This window comes from Staurois parvus, unplaced genomic scaffold (genome assembly GCF_062004578.1).
Source record: "Staurois parvus isolate SC_StPar_1 unplaced genomic scaffold, SC_StPar_1.0 ptg000133l, whole genome shotgun sequence".
In the NCBI taxonomy this organism is placed as follows: Eukaryota; Metazoa; Chordata; class Amphibia; order Anura; family Ranidae; genus Staurois; species Staurois parvus.
Window position 1 is genome coordinate 8,178,633 of NW_028317929.1, and position 24,196 is coordinate 8,202,828.

Consider the following 24,196-nt stretch of genomic DNA (forward strand, 5'->3'; position numbering starts at 1 on the left):
TTGAACAGCCACTGTAAGGAGAGCAGCAGTTGCCCTCTCTGAGGGTGCTGGGCTGCTCTGGTTACCCAACATTTGTTTTTGTTGTGTTGCACCAAGATGTGAATGTATATTATATATGTAAAGCTGTACGTAAATTGTTGGCACTATTTAAGTACTAAATAAAAGTAAATAATAATAATAATACAACACAAAAAAATGGAGGTGACCGCACTTTTAGGAAATCCTTACCCAGTGCAGTGTGGACTTCAGAGCTTTACTTTTAGCAGTAATGTGGGGGAACACAGTTCCAACACCTCCAGCCAGTGCTGGATTTATAAGGGGACAAAAGGGTCAATTGCCCTGGGTCCCTCTGCCAGAGGGGGTCCCAGGCTTACTTTATGTAAAAAATTAAACTTATTTTCCCTCAAGACTTCAGTAGTGTGCTGGTTGAGGAAATTGTCCAGTATGCAGCATTTGCTCAGTGAAAAAAGAAAGCTTTTAAATATTGCACTGTGATGTATTACCGCCAGTTCCAATTACTGTAACTGTGTAATGTGTACTTTTATAGTCAATAAAATTGAGAAAAAAAAATCAAACAAGTGTCTTCTTCGGAACCTAGGTTTTTTTTATGTTTTAGAACAAATGCAGTTGGTTTATTATTCATTTCAGTTCACTTTTTCATTTGTCATATAATTTTATATCTATGTTGAGTGGACCCCTAAACTTGAAATGCCCCAGCCCCCCCCCCAAGTTCTAAATCAAATGTCCATTCACTGAAAGTCCCATAGTGAATACAAATCCTAACAGTGTGACATAATGAGTAATCCTGAGCAGAGAGTGTTGAAACCTTCACAAAAGGTCTTCCACCAATCAATGGAGAGAAGATAAAATCCATTAAACACCACAGTGTGTACAGATGAACCTTACCAAATATTAAGACCACCAGTAATGGAATGGTCAAATGCGCTTGTCATAAAAGGCCCACACAGGAATGTCATCTGGATGTCACTGAACCTACAAACTCTCCCCTGCAACTCACTATTGAACTTTCTTTGAATGGACATTTTTTTATTCACAAGTACTTTGTGAATATATACATGTGGTTTGTGATAATTACCTTGAGTGTAGGCATGGACAGACTGATAATAAGCTCGGGTTGATTTATTAAAGAAGATGAGAATCGTCAGCAGCTTGCTCTGGGGGCACTTGTGCGTGATTGCTCCCGAGTTGGCTCTTTGTCTCTAGTGCACACAGAGCATGGCTCAGTCTCGCCCCCCACTTCCTCCTCAAAGGTTGTGATTGACAGCAGCGGGAGCCAAAAGCTCTCTCTGCTGTGTCTCAGCCAATGAGGAGAGAGACCCAGGAGAGCCGCTTCTCTGGTGCGCATAGCTGGATCTGGCTCAAATAAATATTGCGGGAGGGAGCTGCACACTGACGTTTTTTTTTCTCTTCATGCATAGAATTTGGGAAAATACTATCACCTGGGCATAGCTAGAACACAGGAAATAAACCGCTTTGGCATTATGTTCAAAAAGTATATATGAAGCTCAAATTCCAAAGAAATGAAACAGGTAGGAAATGCCTTGCAGAAATTCTACTCCATCCAGCATACAAATATTGATTTCCAGGTCACAGTCTTGTAAATAAAAGCTTTATTTCATATTTGGCCTATTGCTTTTCATTTGTTTGTAAACTGACTCACCTAAAGGAAGCAGAGGCAAAGGTGCAGCATTCATCACCATGTATATACGATTACTTTTTTCATGAGCATTTATTAATACTTAATAAGGTGGTGTTGGGTCTGAAGTTACATGAGAGGATCTTAAGCCTTTTGTGAATTATTTATCATTTGCAGGAACAAATAAAGACAAAGTACAGGGACGCTGCAACTACGCACACAGGTATATGTACTTACTGACGAATTAAATGAATATAACACAGGCAAAACATTTCTATGGATGAGCTTCAGAAGAAATTAAACCAAAGATATGCAGAGAGACCCCGGAAGGTGAGATTTAAAATTTCCTCTGCATACAGTGGCCGGGTACTGAAACAGGTCTTTGAAGATGGCCAGGAACTGGAGTCCCCTGATGAAGAATATCCTCATAGCTTTCTACATGACAGTTTTGAGACATCGGAACATTACTTCAGCTCAGGAGAAACTCATCCACAGTTTTACCCAACAGCTCGACTGACAGCCCAGAGAATAAGTGTTTTCAGAGATGGAACCTCCTACAGACTTTCAAGTGACCCTCTGTTTTCTGGCAGCCATGAAACTGAAAAGAGGGTAAGTCTCACAGTCAACATTGAGTTATTGATTGTGCTTACCAAAAGTATGAACTTCTTTATTGTATTTTGTACTATATAAACTATTTTTATGTGCAACTAAACTACTCTGACACTCCCACCCTTAGATCTCTTAGACATAAAGGCTAATGTTTATTTAGTCCAGTGTTTCTCAACACTTTTTTTAGTCAAGGCACCCTTTCAAATTCTGCACAATCTCAAGGCACTCTTTCAAATTCTCCACAATCTCGGGCACTCTTTAAAATTCTCTAAAGAAAAACCCCACAAAAGGATATAGCTGAGATGAGCTAGGCAGAAGGGATCACGTCCTCCTTCCACGTGCAATCCCCTAGTGAGATGCCGGAGTGCACGCCGGCTCTCTATACCATTCTGTGAGGTTGTGCCGACTGGACTCCAACATGGACATTGCCACATCCTGAAGGACACTGCATCATCCGGCTTTTGAGAGTACATGCACAGACTTTGCTGATGAGATTGTTTCATACTTTCACTGTGTGAGTGCAGGACTTACTTATATACAATGGTATATAGGCATACAGAGTCAATCAGCTACCTGACGAGTAGGCTGGACTTGTATTATGCCCGCCAGATGACCGGAAGATAGGCTCTAGTGATGCTTATGAGGATTTTGAGCAGAGTGGCATACCTACTACAGTTATGAACTGAGTTATATTTCCTTGGAGGAACCCAGGTTGCCCCTTTCCATCTGTTCTCCTCTCTTGTAGTGGAACTACACCTTGTGAATCTATACTCCAATTATACTAATTGGGATTTTTCCTGTCCTGATATATTTACTGTCATTAGCACAACCACAGAGGGCCTTATTGGGGAGTGCTTCCATCAGCATGGGATAGGGTGACTTTAGGGATTTTGAGAGGGGTGGAAGGTTAGCCCTTGGTATCCTGGCTTTTTTTTTGGGGGGGGGGGCTCATAGGGTTCTTGGGTTTGCCCTGGAACCGGAAGGGGGGGGTTTATCTGGGACGTGGTTGGGGGGATTGGTTGGTGGTAGGGGGTTGAAGGAGGGAGGGGATGGATGGGGTACATGCATTGTTTGATTATATGATATGTCTTGTTTTATTATTATGTCCTTAATACATTTATGCTGCTTATTAGCCTTTGAGGTGCTATATCCTTTTGTGGAGTTTTTCTTTAGAGTGTACTGGTTGTGGATGCACCTCTCCTTTTATTTAGGGTCTAGGCATTGGCAGATATACCACTCATGGGACGGGCCACTGGCTGTTGGGGGTTTTTCACCATTTAAAATTCTGCACAATTCCAAGGCACCCATTACAAAATGTAAAAAACTAAACTAATAGTTTTACAAATGCAGCAACATCTACACATGTAGTACACCCAACTTAAAGGTGATATATTCTTCCAAAGCAAATACACTTTTGCACACTGGTACTGACTAGGATTTCATTGTTTCTCCCTCAGTTTCTCTCTATCACTAAGCTAATGTGACCCCAGTGCTGATGGAGAGGGGCAGGAAGGGGCAAGCAAGGATGCTGTGCTCGTGCCCGATGTTCTTCTTATCAACTGATGACATCAGTGGTTGATTGACTTTAGTCTGGTCCTAACAATATCCTATGCTCTTACCAAAGCCATAAACAATATTATTATAACAATGTCATGATAGAGATATTGGATGCCCTTGATAAACTCCTTCAGAAAATTCTAGTTGTCTGGCTGTTATGCTATGACACTAGCTGGAGTAATTTTTATTCTTGTTATATTTGAAGAATGTGGTTATCAAATTGGTCTCCTGTGTCTTGTCTCCAGAAGATACAGAAGCATTACATTGTTCCAGAAGCTGAAGATCTTTACAAACTATTCAAGAAATATAATGCCCTCTGGTTGGATAAAAATATCTGTGTTCGGAGCTGTGCACCAGACCCACTTGTATGTCAGATTGGGAGCAGTGACTGTGTCTGTGTAGCCATTGTGTCCCAATCAACATGAATGGGACTACCTGCACAGAGATGTACAGTATGTAACAACTGTGCATCCCAATGCAGGTAAACACAGCCTTCACACGGGTGCACACTTTAGTACGTGGGGATTGCACTGGGGGTCAGTCTGTTCCCTAGCACAATCCCTCTAGGTCAGTCTGACTGACCTGGGGGGATTGTACTGGGGGACAGACTGACCTGGGGAGGGAAATATACTAGGGGCAGATTGGCCTGGAGGGGTGATTATGCTGGAGGACATAGTGACCTGGGGTGATTATACTGGGGGACAGATTGACCTGAGGAAGGAAAAATTATACCAGGGAAAAGACTTACCTGGGGATATTATACTGTCAGACAGGTTGACCTTGGGGGAAGGGGAAGGATTATACTGGGGAACAAACTGACCTGGAGGGGAATTGTACTGGGGAACAGGCTAACCTGGGGGGGGGGGGGGTTATACTGGGAGCAGATTTACCATAGGGGTAGGATTATATAGGGGACAGACTGACCTGGGGGATTATACTGGGGGACAGGCTGACCTGGGGGGAGGATTATACTGGGGCACAGACTGACCTCTGTGGGAATTATATTGATAGACTGTCCTGGGGGGAGGGAGAAGGATTATACTGTGGGACAGACTGACCTGGGGGGATTGTATGGAGGTTTAAACTGCCCTGGGGGGTATTATACAGGGGGACACACTGACTGGGGGGATGGGTAAGGGTTAGACTGGAGGACAGACTGACCTGGGGGGGATTATACTGAGGGACAGATTGACCTGGGGGGGAGGGGAAAGGATTATACTGGAGGACAGACTGACCGGGAGGGGAATTGTATTGTGGAAGGGACTGACCTGGGGGGGAATTATACTGGGAACAGATTGACCCGAGGGGAAGGATTATGTTGAGGTCAGATTGACCTGGGGGGAGAGGGAAGGATTATACTGGGAGACAGACTGACCTTGGGGGGGAGAGTACTGGAGGAAATTGACCTGGAGGGGGGAAGGATTGTACTGTGGGACAGACTGATCAGGGGAGGATTATACTAGGAGACAAATCAACTTGAGAGACAGAATGGCCATGTTTTATTTAACCATGTCCTTTAAGCTCTTCCCACCATTGACATAATTTGGCCACACCACACCCACTGTTATGCACGCTGCATTACTTTTTTATTTAGTTTCCCCAGGTCTTTTTCAATCCTAGCAACTGCACTGGCACAATGAAAACTGTGTCCACTCCTCACTGTGGCACACTAGCACACCACATTTTTTTTTTTTAAACAAACAACGGAGCCCAACTTGTGATCTTGAATACAGGCCCACTGACACCCCTGTTACCAGGTTAAATAAAGGGAAAAAAAGAAAACTAAGTGGAGTTGATCCAAGGAATATCCAATTGCCTCTCGGGGGATCAGGAAGAAATTTTTTCCCTGCAGGAGAAAATTGGATCATGCTTTCCTGGGTTTTTTTTTTCCTTTCTCTGGATCAACTGTGGGTTTTTCATGGTTGAACTAGATGGGCATTTGTCTTTTTTCAGCCAGACTAACTATGTACAGTGGGGCAAAAAGTATTAAGTCAGCCACCAATTGTGCAAGTTCTCCCACTTAAAAAGATGAGAGAGGCCTGTAATTGGCATCATAGGTAGACCTCAACTATGAGAGACAAAATGAGAAACAAAATCCAGACAATCACGTTGGCTGATTTGGAAAGAATTTATTTGCAAATTATGGTGGAAAATAAGTATTTGGTCACTTACAAACAAGCAAGATTTCTGGCTCTCACAGACCTGTACCTTCTTCTTTAAGAGACTCCTCTGTCCTGCACTCATTACCTATATCAATGGCACCTGTTTGAACTTGTTATCAGTATAAAAGACACCTGTCCACAAACTCAAACAGTCACACTCTAAACTCCACTATGGTGAAGACCAAAGAGCTGTCGAAGGACACCAGAAACAAAATTGTAGACCTGCACCAGGCTGGGAAGACTGAATCTGCAATAGGCAAGCAGCTTGGTGTGAACAAATCAACTGTGGGAGCAATAATTAGAAAATGGAAGACATACAAGACCACTGATAATCTCCCTCGATCTGGGGCTCCACGCAAGATCTCACCCCGTGGGGTCAAAATGATCACAAGAACGATGAGCAAAAATCCCAGGACCACACGGGGGGACCTAGTGAATGACCTGCAGAGAGCTGAGACCAACGTAACAAAGGCTACCATCAGTAACACACTACGCCGCCAAGGACTCAGATCCTGCAGTGCCAGACGTGTCTCCCTGCTTAAGCCAGTACATGTCCGGGCCCGTCTGAAGTTTGCTAGAGAGCATTTGGATTATCCAGAAGAGGACTGGGAGAATGTCATATGGTCAGATGAAACCAAAATAGAACTGTTTGGTAGAAACACAACTCGTGTTTGGAGGAGAGAGAATGCTGAGTTGCATCCAAAGAACACCATACCTACTGTGAAGCATGGGGGTGGCAACATCATGCTTTGGGACTGTTTCTCCGCAAAAGGACCAGGATGACTGATCCATGTTCAGGACAGAAAGAATGGGGCCATGTATCGTGAGATTTTGAGTGCAAACCTCCTTCCATCAGCAAGGGCATTGAAGATGAAACATGGCTGGGTCTTCCAACATGACAATGATGAAATTACAGAAATCTTCTCAAGACTAACCCAAGCCCAAGGGGAAAGCATTAATATTTGTGCCCTTTTTTCTGTCTGCGACCCCATGTGGAGATATTCTCACAGTTCCTTATATTATTGCACGAAGACAGACTTTCATTTTTGCTTCTTAATTACTGATGAATACAAAGATCAGCTATGTTCAAACATAAAAGAAGCATGCAATTGTATTTGCAGGTAAACATTTTGCATCAGTATATTTATAGTGATAAGAAACTGAGGATTCAGGCAACAAGCTCTTAGAACTAATCGTGAAGCTAAACTTTGCATTTACCTAGCTGGGTTACAAAGGATGTTGCCAAGCCTATGGAAATATAACATTTAATGACATACACATCTAGGAATATGCTTCCCCTTGCCAATAGCTTAAAGCAGACCTTCACATCAAAAAATCATATGTTTGCACCTGGCTCCAGCCCCCTCTGCCTCCCACAATTGGATAATTTTTTATTCTAAAATTTATTTTTGTGCTGCATGGCAGCACTTCCTCCTGTCTTGTTTAGGCCAGAATAATATTGCAGACATACCAGATATTCAAAAATGGTGGCATTGTTGGAGAGGTGGGTGAAGCCATCATTAAGGGGACTGAAGCTCCTCTTTAAGCACATTTACACTAAATGAAAAAATGCACTAATACTGCTATAATTTGAGACTCAAGTGCATTTAATTATGTCAACTGTTCAGATTAAAAAAAAAGATACAAATGTCACCTAGCTACTGACCCTAAACTGTAAGTACCGACAAATATCATCCTGAATGACTGCCTAAGTGCAAACTGCTCATGTACTACAGCAGGAAATTTTCACGAAAAGCTGGTAACCATGGAGGGGCAAGTCTGCAAGGGTGAAAGTTTGATCACAAATCCATTAGTACAAATGTGGTTACACCAGCGTGAATTGGTGTTGAAATATGAAAAAAAAAAAAAAACAGATCCTAGGATCAATTCTAATGACCATGAGTAAATGATCATGTTCAAAGAATGGTACTGAAATTCTCACTTTACATTCAAAAATGGCCCATGAGTCTCTAAATTACAAGTAACTCATTAACATTTCATCCCAATTTCAAAGTGTGTGATTTTTGCACTCTACTCCAATGCACTAATGTAAAACAACAAATCACAGAAATATAATGTATAATAAACAATACTGGTGATGCTGAACTAGCATTCCAGGACCTGCATCTGATGATGTTGCATATCCCTCTCTTCTATGTCATCTGGGAATGACTTGGGTAATACAAAATACATTTGTAACATTATGGAAACCTTTCCTGTCGACAGGAAAGTGGAGACGAGAGAGACCACAAATAGCAATGGCGCTACACTCCACATGTGGGGATGGGAACATACATGAAGAGACTGCTTTACTGTAAGAACAACCTCACCAGAACAGCTTCTATTTCAGGTGCATTGCAAAAATGGCTTATGTACTATTTATCTATGCTGATAAAGCAAATATCAAGTAATAATTAAATTCTACAAAGTATTACCTATAAGTCAGTAATGGTAAGATCATCATTAATGTACTGGATGATGGATGAGTATGTTGGGTGAAAAAAAAATCACTTGTATTCTGGTAACATATTCTTTTTTTGTTTTATAGGATTCTGATGTTATAGATTTTGGCAAGATCATAATCTACACCAGCAATTTAAAGATTATAAGAACCCCAGTTATAAATAAAGATGTTTCTGATAATCCAAAATGGTCACCTAACCAAAGACAATCAGTTGAGAGGGACGTATGCTATAGATCAATGGAGGACTATGAAATTCCAGGGATGAAGTCACAAGATACTCAGGTGAGATGCTAGAATATATTTCTTTTAAAGACACAATTTCAACTTCTTCCCCTTTAGTCAGATTATGTTTAATATTGAGATTCAGGTCTGAGTTTCAGTACCCAGAATGCTTATATCTCAGAGATATTTAAAGGACAGTTATACTTTTGTACAATTGTCCTTAGAGCTGAACCACACTGTATCTGAGCACCACAAGCCAAAAGTGCTATTAATTCAGTTTTTAATATTCAGGGCAAACTCACCCATCCATCCATGACTCCATGCTTTATTTTGCTGAGAAATCAAGTAGAAAACACCCCCCCCCCCCGCTGGCATTTCTGGCCTCAGCTATCTTAGTAAGGGCAGATGATTCATGTAGCAATTACTTCCTAGAATCCATCTGCCCTTAGTTCAGATATATTAGACAAGCAGCAAGGTGTGCTTACCAAGAAAACCCCTCCTCCCCTCCTGAAGATTCCTGGGATGTATGACATCATTTGCCTAGGCATGAAAACTAGGAAGTGACTAAAATATTGTAAAAAATAGTAAGTAAATATTATATACTTTCCCATCTATTTTATTAATTCTGGCAGTATAAGGATTCAAAATAGTCAATGTTGATTTAGAGTGTGAAGTTCCACTTTAAATAAATTGCATCCCTCTCCAATCAAGTGATCTTAACTTTGGGATCTAGCTCAGAGCTACAAAGTCCTTCTTTCAAAAACAGCAACTTCATACTGCACATGCGCACCATGGCCCCATTCCCTCCTATGACAAAACCATCCTCCATGCGACTGCTGGAGGCCACCATAAATATGTCTTTCATTTAAGAATACATACATGAGTACAATAAATTTTATATTGGCCATTCACTATCCATATTGGTTCTGCAATTCTCCTGTTGTACTAGTAAAGCGGTATTAATCTCCAAAATAAACATTACACTGCATCTTACTAATTCTTAGTTGTAGTGGCTGCATCTGTTTTCTTTTTTATTTTCAACTGGTGATCCAGCCAGCATGTCTGTCCTGCAAAAGTGGCAGTTAAAGGATTGAGACAAACCATTAACCACTGACAGGAGTGCTTACAATGGTCAGCTTACATTTATTTATGTAAATCCTTTATCCCTAAAGGAAATAAAACTGTTGCTGTAACTGCTTAAAGAGTGCTAGCTGGAAGTCAGTTTCAGTGTGTTAGTGCATCTACATCTCCTAGTCCATCTAACACTACCTTCTCCTTAAATTAAAAATGCTGCTGTCCAAAGGTGTCTTTGTGCTCCTTCATCCAGAGTGTACACACTCTAATACAGAAGGTGTGTCACTGAGATCACAAGGTGAAAATAAAGGGAAATAGCCTAAAAAAGAAAAGAAATGCAGCCACCGCATTTAAGGATTTGTAAGCTGCAGAATATTACAGTTTTTGTTTTGGGCTTAACACTGCTTTAAGCAGGGATGCATCTGCTACCTAACCATGCTAAAGGGGGTATGATAAATGCTTTCATGATAACAGGAAGTAGTGAGCAGGCAGTTGGTGAATGGTTGGTCTTCCTTTCTTTCCCATTTGTAATTGTAAGCTAAAAAGTGTTTGAGAAGCAAGCCATACCCTGCCTGTCTTCTGTTCATGTCTTGCATTTATTTATGGTGCGGAAAAGATGCAGTGCAATAAAAATCTCCTGCATAAACTATCGAGGACTTAAGCTGATTACGCCCTTTAGGTGTACCCCATTTAGGTTCTTAAAGTGGCTGCTCTCCCCACAACCCCCCCAATACTTACCTGAGTGCGATCCCGATCCAGTGCTGTACACAGGAGCCTTGGCTCTCCCGGGTCTCTCTCCTCATTGGCTGAGAAGCCATTGGCTCCCGCTGCGGTCAATCACAGCCAGTGAGGAGCAAGCAAAGGGAGGGGCTGAGACACACAGTGCATGACTTAGGAGTGAGCACGTAGGAGTCCCCCCAAAACAAGTGGCTTGCTCTTGGGGCACTCAGCAGGAGGGAGGGGCTAGGTGTGGCGGTGGAGGACCCAAGAAGGATCGGGGCTGCTCTGTGCAAAACCATTGCAGAGAGCAGGTAAGTATGGCAAAAACATGAGCCTTTAATATCACTTTAAATTTATTTTTACATTTATATTAAAGCTTCAAATTTGTAGCATAACATTTTTTTTATAATGAACTTGGCTTAAGAGGAAAACATTCAAAAAAGAAATGACTAAAATGGTAAAAGCCAGGTTCTGCTTGTTACCTGCTACTAAGGAACAGAAGTTTTGTTATTCATCTATTTGAAGGTTAGCCTTATTGCTAGGCTGCACATAACCATAAGCCACAGTTTAAATTTTAATCCAAATCTCTACTACCACATTCCAAATTTACTGTAGCTATCACTGAGCATTATATTGAACATGTATCATGGTGTGTTTATTGGAGTGAGGCCTTTGTCCAGGTTTGTGAAGAGGCAGATAGAAATAAGCTCTAATGCATTATGAAACCACCAGCACATAAAGGTATAATCCATCTCTGACCTCATAAACCAGGGCAACCTAGATGATTTAGCAGCAGGATCATGCCGAAAACAGCTCCCTATGGCATGATTAACATTAGGTTTCCCTTATCTAAAGTTACCGGTATATATATTCACCAAAGAATATTTACTTCACAGGTAGAGGCAATCTTTGAAAAACAGAAACGTAGTTACAAATATCATATCTAAAAGCATCTAGTGTGATGACAGGCAAATAGATTCTTTAAAGCAAGACACAACAATAATAAAGTTTAACACAGCATGCAAGTTAATGTTTAAATGCCATATAGATAAAAGATACCATACAAGCCTGCATGAGAAAGAAATAAGGTAGATATTTTTGCTAGTCCCTTACCCCCTAGAAAAATAAATAAAATCTTGCAGTTCATGGCGGCGCTGTTTTCTGAATTTGTAAGCTGACTAGAGTTCATCTTTACGCTAGCATCATAATATTGCATAGAAGTAATGCACTATGCATGCGTTAATGTGCTGTAGTGGCATTCATTTTAAATGGTACCCCATTGCACTAAAGCAGCGTGCCTGTACTGCAACATACAACAACTAAAGAAAAGGGAAGGGGAAAGAAAGGAAAAGAAAAAAGCAAAGAGAAATAGAAAGAAGGAAAAAGGTAGCAGGGAAGGGAAGGGTGTGGGAAGGTAGAGGGAAATGGGGAAAAGAAAGGGGAAAATGAAAGGGAAAGGAACGGAAAGAGAAGAGAAAGAAAGAAAAGGTTGGGCGAAGGGTATGTTTGTTAGTTTCAAAATTAGTTTCAATGTCTTGTGACTGTTTCTTACTGACAGCACAAGAAATAACATAAATAACATAGTTATCAATATAACATGCTAACAGATGACCAACTGTCGGATGCCAAAGAAACAACCATTTGCACAGGATTGAACACAGTGGGGATCTTCCAAGAATGGAGAACTTTAAACTGGGGTTAAGTTCACATTTAAACATCCCAACATTGTCTAACCACGTGTGTGATCTTCTCCTTGATTGGGAATTGGACACTACCAATGATGGGTGCTTTTTTAGCCACAGACTATACAGCTGGAGACAGAGTTCTATTCTCATCCATATCACCTTGTAATATTGGGAAATATCTACACATTATTTGTTTTACCTTCTAATCTGAACCGAGTAGTGAAATAAACAGATGGTGATTTATTTCCCCACTTACATTTCATATTGTCCTGCTTTGTTGGATTTTTAAGGAATTCATCCTTGGGAGTATTCCTAGCAAATGTATGGACTGATTGATGAAAAAAAGGACTTTAGCTCCTTTCAATGAGTCTCTTCCCAAACTCAGTTGCTTCTTGTTCAAAATCAGCAATCAACAAGCAGTTTTGGCAGGCCCTAAAGAATTGGCCCTCTGGAATGGCTATAATGACTTATGTTGGATGACAGCTTTCTGAATGGACAAGCAATTTATAATTAAGAAATACTTGTACATAGTTATTCTAAAGAACCAATTAGAGTCAAATATAAATAATTAATTTGAACTGGCTGTTACCCAAATTTAAACCGAAGATTATCGTTGCTGTTGTTGTTTAAATCAGCCTTTCTCAACCAGGGTGTACAGGCACCCTGGGGTGTCTTGAGGTTTCTTCAGGGGTGCCTTGGCAAAATGTCTAAAAATTGGCCAAAACTTGACAACCAATGACATCATCAGTTGATAAGGACCATGTCAGTTGCCTGCACAGCATTATAGTTTGACCCTCCTCTGCCCCTCTCCATCAGTGCTGGGGTCACATTAGCTCAGTGATGGATGGATTAAAAACTGAGGGAGAAGAGAAACACTGGAATACTACTCAGTACCAGTGTGCAAAAGTGCTGCGTTATATAAAACTATTAGAATAGTTTTTCACATTTTAGAATGGGGTGCCCTTTTACAATTATGGACAGTCTAGAGGCACCCCATTTTAAAATGGGGTGCCTCAATACTGTCCATAATTTTAAAGGGTGCCTCAATACTGTCCATAATTTTAAAGGGTGCCTTGACAGAAAAAAGGTTGAGAAACACTGGTTTAAATATCCAAAAAAGTCACTTACCACTAGATACTGACTTACAACAAAGATCAAATTGTTGCTATAACAAAAAGAGAACTTTAACCCCTATATATAGGGGTTAACATCTCCAAAAATGTGGGAATCCTCCTGCCTATCCATATAAAGGTTAGCATAAATAAACGTAAAAAAATTAAATAATAGATGGCACTTCCCTCTGGTCATTAACATCAAAATTAACTGTGATACAGTGACAGCCAAATATTAGACTAAATGAACCGAAACCACAAAACCATAAACCTGTGAAGCTGCACCTTTAGTGTCCTAAGAGCACTTGTACACAAAAATATATATATAAAAATTAGGTGCTTAACACAAATGTCTGCAAAAAAAAATAAATCCAAATATTGCTTATTCCACATAAAGTCCAAACTTGTTTTTTAGTGACTCCCAACACCAACGTGTAATCACTTGTCCTTCGTGTTTACTGCTTCTATTACAGTGTTTTTCTGTGTGTGTCACCACGTGCACCTAAAATGTGCACTTACCCCATGGATGTGACCCCTTAATTAAAAGAAGGTCATAGAGTGCTTTATTTAAATCCCTTCAGAATTGGTTATAGACTGGTCATCTGTGTTTCCTGATCCTTCTGATCAAGTGAAGACAAGTCACTTGATCAGAAGGATCAAGTGAAGGATTCCTCTGACGTCTTCACAAGTGAAGACGTCAGAGGAAGCCACCAAAGTGGGTGAAATGCATTGAGGTGGGGTTATGTTGTCACTTCCGGCCTATCAGGGGCGTAATTTCAAGGACTTCCGGACTTTGGAGCACACACCGCTGGCTCCAGGGATTGGAGCAGTGCAACATCTGAATTTGCAAGAGGTTGTTTATAATGGTGCCAATGTGTGGGCACTAGAAAATGTTAGTTTATAACTGTTTTTTGGCTTTATTTTATGTAGCATCATTTAATAAATACTACACTATGAATATTTTTTTTTTGTACATTTTGCTCATTGTCGGTGAGAGAATAAACCTGGGGTTCATTTGTGAATGACCAGAAAGACCGGGAAGGACAAGTGATTGCATGATGGTGTTGGAAGTCATTGGAAAACAAGTTTAGACTTGGAATAAACAATATTTGGATTTTTTTTGTGGACATATGTGTTAAGCGTCTAACTTTTAGAAATAAACCTTTCCCCCATGAGAAAGCCCCATTTAAATTTTCAAATTCATGGAGTATTCAGTATATAAGGATCTAAGTGATTCTGCAAGGCATTCAGGCCCAAAATGTGTGGAATACAAGAATATAAAGATACTATATCACAAGTAAGCCATTTATAGTGTTAATAATTTGAATAACATTGCTCTTGTGTTAAGAGTGAAATTACTTGTTTAGTATTGAATAAATAGGTAGGCAATCTCCACAATAAAGGTTGTAACAAATTATCCATCAAAGCACCTATTGTTACCAGCATTGGGAAGAACCCAATACTGGTGATGATGGGTCTGCCAGTCACTGGTGGTCCACCTTTGTGAAGCTTTGGGAGATGATGGAACACTGGGGTGGTGAGAAAATCAGGTATTAACTTTTCTAACTGGTTGAAGTCTAGAATTCCTAATGATACTTCTTCTCTAATAATAATCTCTAGTTCTTTGTTGAAAGCACCTGTGGGATTACCTCTTAAAGTATCTTGATCTGACAACTCAGTGCTTCAATGCTTCTCTCCCTGGGTGTTAAGGATCACTACAGTGCCATTCTTGTCAGCCTCCTGTTGGTTATGTTAAGAGTTCTCTATTAAAGATCGCAGAATCTCTCTTTCCCCCTTATCTTATTTTTAGTAGGGAAGACAGGAAGGTTGTTTAATCTCAGGTGCAAATTCAAACTTTTTATATCCTGTCTGATCAAGTGTACTAAAATCATGAAAATCAAATCCATTTTGTTCGTAATCGCTCACAGACAATATCAGAAAGCACCAGGGTCTTAGAAAAAGTATCTGAGAAAACAGGGGCAGGTATGTCAAAGTGCTTGCAAAAATGCTAACATCTATAGAAAGTATAGCAGTAGCAGATGCATCAATGAGTGGAAGGTGCAAAGTTCCATCCTCGTAACAAAACGTATAGATCATAATCAGAAACATTTAAAACAATAGTAGTGTCTAAGACCCCAGAGAAAGTATTTTCTCATTTCTACTCTGCCCCCCCCCCCCATATCTCTCTCTTTTTCTTTTTTCCAATATGTGTCTTTTTGCATGGACTTTTTTGTCTCTCTAATTATAATTTTATCTGCAAAAGTGTCCATTATTATTCTTTGTCTATCACCTTCCATGAACTGTGGTTCTGATGGGGATGTGAGGGTTACAAAGATTCACCTTCTAGATCCGAAAATCTGACTCATTTACATGCATTTGTATGTGTAGAACTAGATCGTAACATTGATATTCTTGTACCTGTCTGATTGGTATATGATCTCTAATTCCCCATTCATTTCCAATTATAAACTTTCTGAACATCATAGTCTTGCCTGTCTCTTATACATTTTCATCTTCTGTTTCTTCATTCTCTATGGAGACTAGCTTTGCATTTAATTTATCATTCAAAGCAGAAAATTGTTGTTCCTTTAAAGTGTTTAATTCAGTTTGTATTTTCTGTGCATCAACATGACGTACTTCAAATTGAGAATTTGAACCATGGCTCATCTAAGATCTCCTCGTCCATTATCACAAAAGAGGAAACTTTTATCTCAAGACACCTGGGAGCTCTGCTTTCTTTTAAATATTGATGAGAGGCTATGTCCCACCAAAGTCGTGTTTCCATGAGTAGTCGTTCAGAATTACAAAACAAATACATACAAATGTCCTTATCATTTAAAGGTTTACTACCAACTACCTGTTTACTCTTTAAAATTTTCCTATCATCCTGGTTCATTGTCCTTAAAGGGTAACTCCACTTTTGTTGAAAAAAAAAAACAATGCCCTCTGGACTCTCATTCTGAGCAATTAAGTATCATGGCAAGAGCTACATACCAAACTTTGTATGAACAATTACAGCTAATCTGAGCAAGGCTCCTTAACAGCACAAACCTATACTGTAGCAGACATGTACTGAACATAAATTTCTATCTGCCTTAAGGTAAATCTGTCAAACATTTGAGCAACTCAAAATGCAGAAACAAATGTTGCCTTCTGGTGATCAGTAGATACAAAGTCATATGCAGTTAAATGTATATGCAATTGTTATCTCTTCAGTAAATGTTCAGCTTGACCCCTGTACATTAAATTAAAGCAGTGATAGGAAGACTTGGTTTGTGTAATTTCAGCTGCATTTATCTTGGGATCTACTGTATGTTTTGACATATATTTTACACTGAATGTAACTTCTGCTTATTTTTATTATCGTCATATATTGAGTTTGAATTGCTCACGTTTGTGACAGGTTTTTACAGCTGGTAATTTTTTGGGGAAAAGCAGAGCACCTAAAAAAAATGTAACATAACGGACATGATTTATACCATACAATGCAAATGCTGGCACAGATTTATCTTGTGTGTAAGTAACAAGCAGGGGCGGGCTGACCATTGGGGAACTTGGGCACTGCCCGAGGGCCCGGGGTCAGTAGGGGGCCCCATGAGATGTCCCTGGTACATTTCATAGGCTTTTATGGGTGTGGTTTGAGTGTGGGCGAGGACACAGGGGCCCCATGATCCCCTATTGCCCGGAGGCCCCATGAGTTGTCAGTCCGCCCCTGGTAACAAGTAAGCTTTAACATAATTGTTAGTCGGTTATTTTAATGAATCTTTTCACTCCTAGAGCCTCTTTTCAATTTGCACATATTAAAATGCAGTTTGTAAATGAAAATGCACTTTATACTGAAAACATTATATATTTTCTGAAAGCAGAGACCCTGTAGAATAAAATGGTGGTACTCTCAATTTTTAAATGTAACGCAATAATTGGTACTGTACTGTACTGTGCTACTGGTATTCAAAACTTTATTTTAAGTAAAAAATACCCTCATACTAATTTTAGTGTACACAAACACTGTATAATTATAAAATATAAATGATACGGTTGTGTCCAGAAAATAAATACTAAAAATGTATGTAATACTAAAAAAGTCCCCAAACTGCGTGCACCTACAAAGTGGTGAAAAACTATGATACTCAAAAACAGGGGCGGACTGACAACTCCTGGGGCCCCCCGGGCAATAGGGGATCATGGGGCCCCTGCGTCCTTGCCCAAACTCAAAAAATCCCATGAAAAAGGTGCCAGGGGCATCTCATGGGGCCCCCTACTGACCCTAGGTCCTTGGGCAGTGCCCGAGTTTCCAAATGGTCAGTCCGCCCCTGCTCAAAAATTGTCCAGAAATAATGCTTTAAAAGACTTTACATGTCAATCAGTATAGTGTTAACCGTGAATGATGCCCCCAAGAATTATTGCTTTTCATTTTCATATGTGTGTGCACCAGATGCACGAGTTTGTGTTCATATGAGCATGCATGTGGGTGCAAAGGGCTTTTTTGGCATTTTTTTAAAATTTGATTAAACTTTAGGTTTTAGAAATGTTCTTCCTTTTTTTTTAACTAACTTTATTGCTATCACAATGTGGCTAATAAGTCTCCTATATGGTAGCATAGTGCAGGTTCTCTTTCATGAGACATCAGGGGTCTATTAGACCCCTAATATCACCTCTATACTCTGCTGAAGCCAGATGAGCACACACTGTGTTTGGTCAGCTTCTTTCCTTGCTACAGCAGCCAGGGTTTGACAACTCTGAACCCGAAAGTGCTCAAAGTTGAGCACTTCTGAGTTAATAAATCACAGGGAAGATTAGCAAATAGATGTTTTCTTCCACCACTTTTTGCTCCTGACATCCGTCATGGAAGTTCCAGGTACCCAGAGACACAGGATAGGAAGGAGCATCAGGCAAGGATGATAGGGACATTCCTCATTATGAAGAAGTGATTGGATGGCTCAAAGCACTACTACCTCCTGACTGCTAGTCTCTGGAAATTTGGTGATGTCACTTTAGAGCTTCTACTGCAGGAGTCCTCAAACGTTTTAAACAGGGGGCCAGTTCACTGTCCCTCAGACCGTTGGAGGGCTGGACTATAGTTTTAAAAAAAAAAACTATGAACAAATGTGGACACAGTACAGGAGATGACCAGAGACTGCGGACATACAACGGGGGCGGGAATACTGGGCCGGCCGCTCCATAAGAAGCACAGACATTTCCACCCAAGTGTGTCTTATGGAGATAAATAGTGCCCCATCATTGGTGTCAGTGGGAGGAATAGTGCCCCATCATTGGTGTCAGTGGGAGGAATAGTGCCCCATCATTAGTGTCAGGGGGAGGAATAGTGTCCCATCATTGGTGTCAGTGGGAAGAAACGTGCCCCATCATTGGTGTCAGTGGGAGGAATAGTACCCCATCATTGGTGTCAGTGGGAAGAATAGTGCCCCATCATTGGTGTCAGTGGGAAGAATTGTGCCCCATCATTGGTGTCAGTGGGGGGAGGAATAGTACCCCATTGTTGGTGTCAGTGGGGGGAGGAATAGTGCCCCATCGTTGGTGTCAGTGTGGGGGGGGGAATAGTGCCCCATCATTGGTGTCAGTGGGGGAAGGGGATAGTGTCCCAACATTGGTGTCAGTGGAAGGAATAGTGTCCCATCATTGGTGTCAGTGGGAGGAATAGTGTTTCATCATTGGTGTCAGTGGGAAGAATAGTGCCCAACCTTTGGTGTCAGTGGGGGGGAATAGTATGTCACTGGTGTCAGTGTGGGGGAATAGTGCCCCGTCATTGGTGTCAGTGGGGGGGGGGGATAGTGTCCCAACATTGGTGTCAGTGGGAGGAATAGTACCCCATCATTGGTGTCAGTGGGGGAAGGAATAGTGTTCCATCGTTGGTGTCAGTGGGGTTTGGAATAGTGCCCCATGGTTGGTGTCAGTGGGGGGAGGAATAGTGCCCCATTGTTGGTGTCAGTGGGGGGGAGGAATAGTGCCCCATCGTTGGTGTCAGTGGGGGGAGGAATAGTGCCCCATCATTGGTATCAGTGGGAGGAATAATGCCCCATCATTAGTATCAGTGACACCAATGATGGGGCACTATTCCTCCCACTGACACCAATGACACTTAACTTGCTGACCCCTGTTCCAGTATGGTGCTGCTGCAGCCAGCATACCTGGTTGCAGCAGCACCATCTGCACGGCACACTTACCTGTCAGCTGTCCTTCTTCACTCTGGCCTCTCCCTCACTCGATGTTCGCGGGGCCGCTCGGCTCCACCTCCTCGCAGGTGATTGGCCGCCTGTATGCCTTTCCTGAGCTACAGTTCTGGCGCCCAATCACCGGTGAGGAGGCGGAGCCAGGCGGCAGCGTGAACATCGAGTGATAGAGAGGCCGGAGTGAAGGACAACTGACAGGTAAGATACAGCAGCCCCCTGCCCACCCCTGTACTTAGTGTCCCTTCCTTACGGCAAATACGCCCCTGGCGGTGGGCCGGATAAATGTCCTTGGCGGGCCGCATGTGGCCCGCGGGCCGTAGTTTGAGGACCCCTGTTCTACTGGCTGTTCTTGATGAAGGCTCTGACATGAGAATGCAAAACTCTGCCCCTACCAAGATGGATGACCCTACACAGACACAGTGCAGAACAAAGCATGGTAAGTCAGTAAAATTTAGTCTGTTTCCCCATAGAAGAGATTCTTTTTCTTTTTGGTCTGGTAGCCATTGCCAGAGAGGACTTGAGGAAAAATCTCCCTCATGTAGACACAGACAGAAATAAAATCCTGGCAGAGGTTCTAAACCTTCCACACTTCACTAAAACACAGGTAATAGGGAGATTCTCCTTCACTTCCTGCTCTGTCCTACATTAGACAAAAAGGAGAAAAGGAAAAATTTTCCAAATAGGGACATAGATAAGAAAGTTGATGGAAGTTCTAATCTGTCTCCTCTCGATTGAAAACTATAAAATAGTTTGGGCTGGAATTGTTCTTTAAAGCTGTCCATTGCCTAGACATATCAAGACAACAGAAAAATTGTCGACCAGAGTACCCCAATTAGATCATAATTTTAAAAATTCTTTGTACTGAAGATAAAATACAAAGAGGCTCCCCATATTTTGTTTAAAGTGTGATTTTGTCTTGAAATATAGCAAACCTTAGAGATGTATACATTTACCTATATTCATTTACTAGTCTGAAATATTTTTTCTTATGTATTATCTTGTTTGTGTATTGTAGGAAGAGGACAATTTTCACCACTGCCCACAGTGTAAAGGCTCCGGATGCTCCCCTTGTGCTTTATGCCACGGCAGCAAATTTACCATGCTAGCCAACCGGTTTAAAGAGTCTTACCGTGCATTGCGTTGTCCAGCTTGTGACAAGAATGGCCTGCAGCCTTGTCAGACATGTGCTTATGATTCTGGGGGATACAGCCCATCACTATCCCCTCGTTCCTAAAAACAACAGAATTGCTGGCTTTTTCAAAATTTCCAGGTATTATTTTTTCTTGTGCTACAGCAAACTTAATTTGATCAATGCGGAATAATACATTAACAAGTTTGTATTTAAAATAACCACAGTCCATTTATACTTTATCTATGGGTTTTTTCTATGATGAATGATTTATTGCTGCCTACCCTCATGTCATCCAAACTAAAATCTAATATTACCAATCACAGTTGTGTCAAACCACACCCAAAATCCTAAAATGTGAGATATCTGCAGGAACAGATGCATAATACAAATAATAATGAGGTAAGTGAGCACAAAACAAAACAAAAAACTACAGCGGCTAGCATACAGGGCAAACCTCAATACCTTTAGACTAAACAAATAACAAGGTATGCAGCGCTAAATAAATGTCTTTGAAAAACTCTGATAGAGATATCACTGTTGAAACAATAATATTAATAGAAAACCTATCCAAGTTCCAAGTAAGGTGGATATAACCATGTAGGTTTGTAGAATATAAAAATCAAATGTTCACTTCAGCGTAAAATCAACGCAAAAATCCTGGAGATTCCAATAAACTTATGCGCTTACCATAAGAACATACAAACTGAGCGTTGTATGTATGTCATCAGGTGTACCATCAACGGAAAAGGAGCCTGGTTCCCACTGCGGGCAGCATCCGGTCACTCTGGTAGACACTCAGGGGATGTCAGCACTCACTCTGGGGTCCCATCCAGCTCACCGGTAGGTCCACCGACATCCAGCCTCCTGGTAAGTACTTCTCCTACGATGGTCCACCTTTCATGACTCACAGAATAATGAGACACAAGGCAAAAATGTATTGATAGTGAAGTATGTCTTTATTGTAAAATTCCAAAGTAAGGTAAAACACTCACATTAGGGCCTGCATCAACCAGGTTAGCTTGCAACCTCCCTGGTGGTTAATGGCTCCCTGGTGGTTAGTGGCATCAGCTGGGTGAGTCCCCTAACATGTTTCGAGCAGACACGCTCGTTATCCACCTTACTTGGAACTTGGATAGGTTTTCTATTAATATTATTGTGTTTCAACAGTGATATCTCTATCAGCGTTTCTCAAAGACATTTATTTAGCACTGCATACCTTGTTATTTGTTTAGATGCATAATACACCTCTTTGATCCCTTCCCTTGAAATAATGATAATTCTGATTATCTAGTTTTATTGATTTTCTGCGTGTGTAAGATTTAAATGTAATACTACATAGTTTGTAGTGTAGTTAGAGGCTTGTTAGAAACCTGGATGTGAGTCCATGAGTTTACTTTAGGCAGACTAGAGGGCTCTACAGCTCAGGCCTCTGGTACCTCTGCCTGGTTCTGGAAGATTGGAGAAGTTTCTAGAAGCTAGTGGGTGAAGTCAGAAGGTGCAATATGCATATTTAGGGGAATCTGGCCAATCCACAGGCAGGATGCCCATAAATATGAAAGAGCCTGGCCAGCAGGAGAGTTGGGTGGAAGATGGAGTGCTGAGGTGTGCTGCTGCATAGCCGGGGAGAGGACCCCCAGCTGTATATACTCATTCCTGCCTTTTAATCCTCTGTGGCAATGTTCAGCCATCAGGAGAGAAGTGAGCAAGCTATGTTTAAGCTTAAAATATACTGTAAACCAAGCATATCCCACTATAGTGTGTACTTGTCTTAACTAAGAGCACTAAGTGTCATTTCTGTTTGCTGCTTCATTCCTCTGCTATCAGCATGAATAATTTCTGACAAGTTTTCCTTACACCAAGAACAAAAAGGTGACAGAGAATTGACCTCCAACACACAGCCTGTGATTGACAGCCTCAGCTCTGTCCCCTGTATGCTATGTGAAGGGGGTGTGCCTCCCCAATGACAGAGCATATGCAAATGCTACACAGCTGTATTGTAGTTTTAAAATTTTAAAAATAAGCTTTCCTTTTCAACCTGAAGTCATTGTAATTCTGTACAATATAATATGTCAGTCTGGTGGCCTTCTGTACACAGCTGGTGTATAGAAAGCCCCAAGAAATGTTATTTCCTGGTTGTGTGATTGGCTCACTGATTGTCCCAGAAGTCTACACTAAGATACAAGCTACGTTTTAGGCATCCTCTGAAACAGAAGTTTTAGTTTAGTTAATCCCTATGGGCTAATTACTTCTGCAGGGATGCAGACACTGCAATTCTTCTGATCAGAACATGAAGAGTGCACCAGCTTAATGTAACAAACCAGTCAATCTCCTTCATAATCAGTATCCAAAAGACACAGAGATATAAGCAGCTTTTTTCTAGAGCAGGAAAAGGTAGGCAGCCACAAAGGCTGTTAAAATCCTTGCAATGCACATTTATCACCCAGAGGGGATTGTTTTTTTCTTAACAAAAGTAGAGTTACTTTTTGAGAAAACAGTGCAGGGTGTCTAAGTGGCCAATCACCAAGCCCAAATGCTGCCAGGTAGGAGGGTGCTAAGTAAATTACATGCTCCCCAATACTCCAAGTGAATAAACAGAGTATGTACTGCTGAGGTGGGTAGCAATTAATTGTACTTTGCCTGCATGAGTAAATATACCTATTTACCACTGCCATTTCCTACAATGCACTAATTTCATAACTGAAAGTTAATACCTCAAAAGCAAAAAATGCATTTATGAATTTAATAAAGTGTATGTAATACTTAAATCTTCAGGTACTGCAACATCAGACCAAAGATCAAGATTTCTTCCTGATAACACCAGCCTGGTCCTCAGGCACCCCTCCATATATAACCTGCTTTGAGACCACACCTAGGAATCGACACCACAGAAAACATAGCCTTCTAAACCAAACATCCTTCCAGCCTTCAATACTTATCCCTTGGTAAAAGATGATACTACGATGTGTAAAGACAGTGCCTTTTGAGCCCTCTATTCCTATTCTAATGAGAAGTAAACATCCTTTTAGATATGGACAGTTGTGGACGTTGAACTGGAAATGTAGATATTTAGAATTCTCAACATGTTTGATCATTTTCCATTTGCATGAATTTCTGTTCCTAGATAAGTCAGCATATAAATATGGTGTAATAAAATACAAAGTATTACTTGTTGTGACAGATGTCCAATTCTAAAAAAAGTTTTAAGTAAAAAAAGTGAAAGTGCACTACATGTATTGATCTTAGCTGATATTGTTTAAAGTGGATTCAAACCCAACAATTAACCTCTTCTATCCATCTAAATAATTGTCTAGTATTTTTTACATATGACTACTGTGATGAGCTGTTGTGGGTAAGCATTTACTTTTTGTTACACTGGAAATATTAAAGAACTTTACCAATGCTGTGGACAGTATGTCTATGATTACCTCCTGACAAAAGGTGTAGGGACTACAGGGTTGCAAGGTTGGGGTAGAGCTCTGGTTGATGGCAAGAAGTCACCATGACAGACTAAATTCTCTAGGTTTATATATATTTTTTACACAAGAAATTTGATAGTTTACCAGTTATATTGTGTGTCCAGGGGTATTTTGTGGATTCATAACCAGATGCCC

The 24,196-nt window shown here is 40.9% G+C and overlaps 1 protein-coding gene across 2 annotated transcripts in view; it reads left to right on the top strand.

Annotated features, from left to right (window-relative positions):
- Window positions 1–23,990, top strand: part of GRXCR2 (glutaredoxin and cysteine rich domain containing 2) — a 37,021-nt gene extending 13,031 nt beyond the window's left edge. The window contains exons 2-5 of one of the 2 annotated variants that reach the window (XM_089673054.1): window positions 1,835–2,266; window positions 8,534–8,731; window positions 20,469–20,723; window positions 23,358–23,990. In XM_089673054.1, the coding sequence (XP_089529180.1) occupies window positions 1,934–2,266; window positions 8,534–8,731; window positions 20,469–20,687 (750 nt within the window). In that variant the 5' untranslated portion in view covers window positions 1,835–1,933 and the 3' untranslated portion in view covers window positions 20,688–20,723; window positions 23,358–23,990. Of the gene's footprint in view, window positions 1–1,826; window positions 2,267–8,533; window positions 8,732–20,468; window positions 20,724–23,357 lie in introns of those variants that run through there. The other variant, XM_089673055.1, reaches the window with a different exon arrangement.
- The last annotated feature ends 206 nt before the right edge of the window (window positions 23,991–24,196 follow it).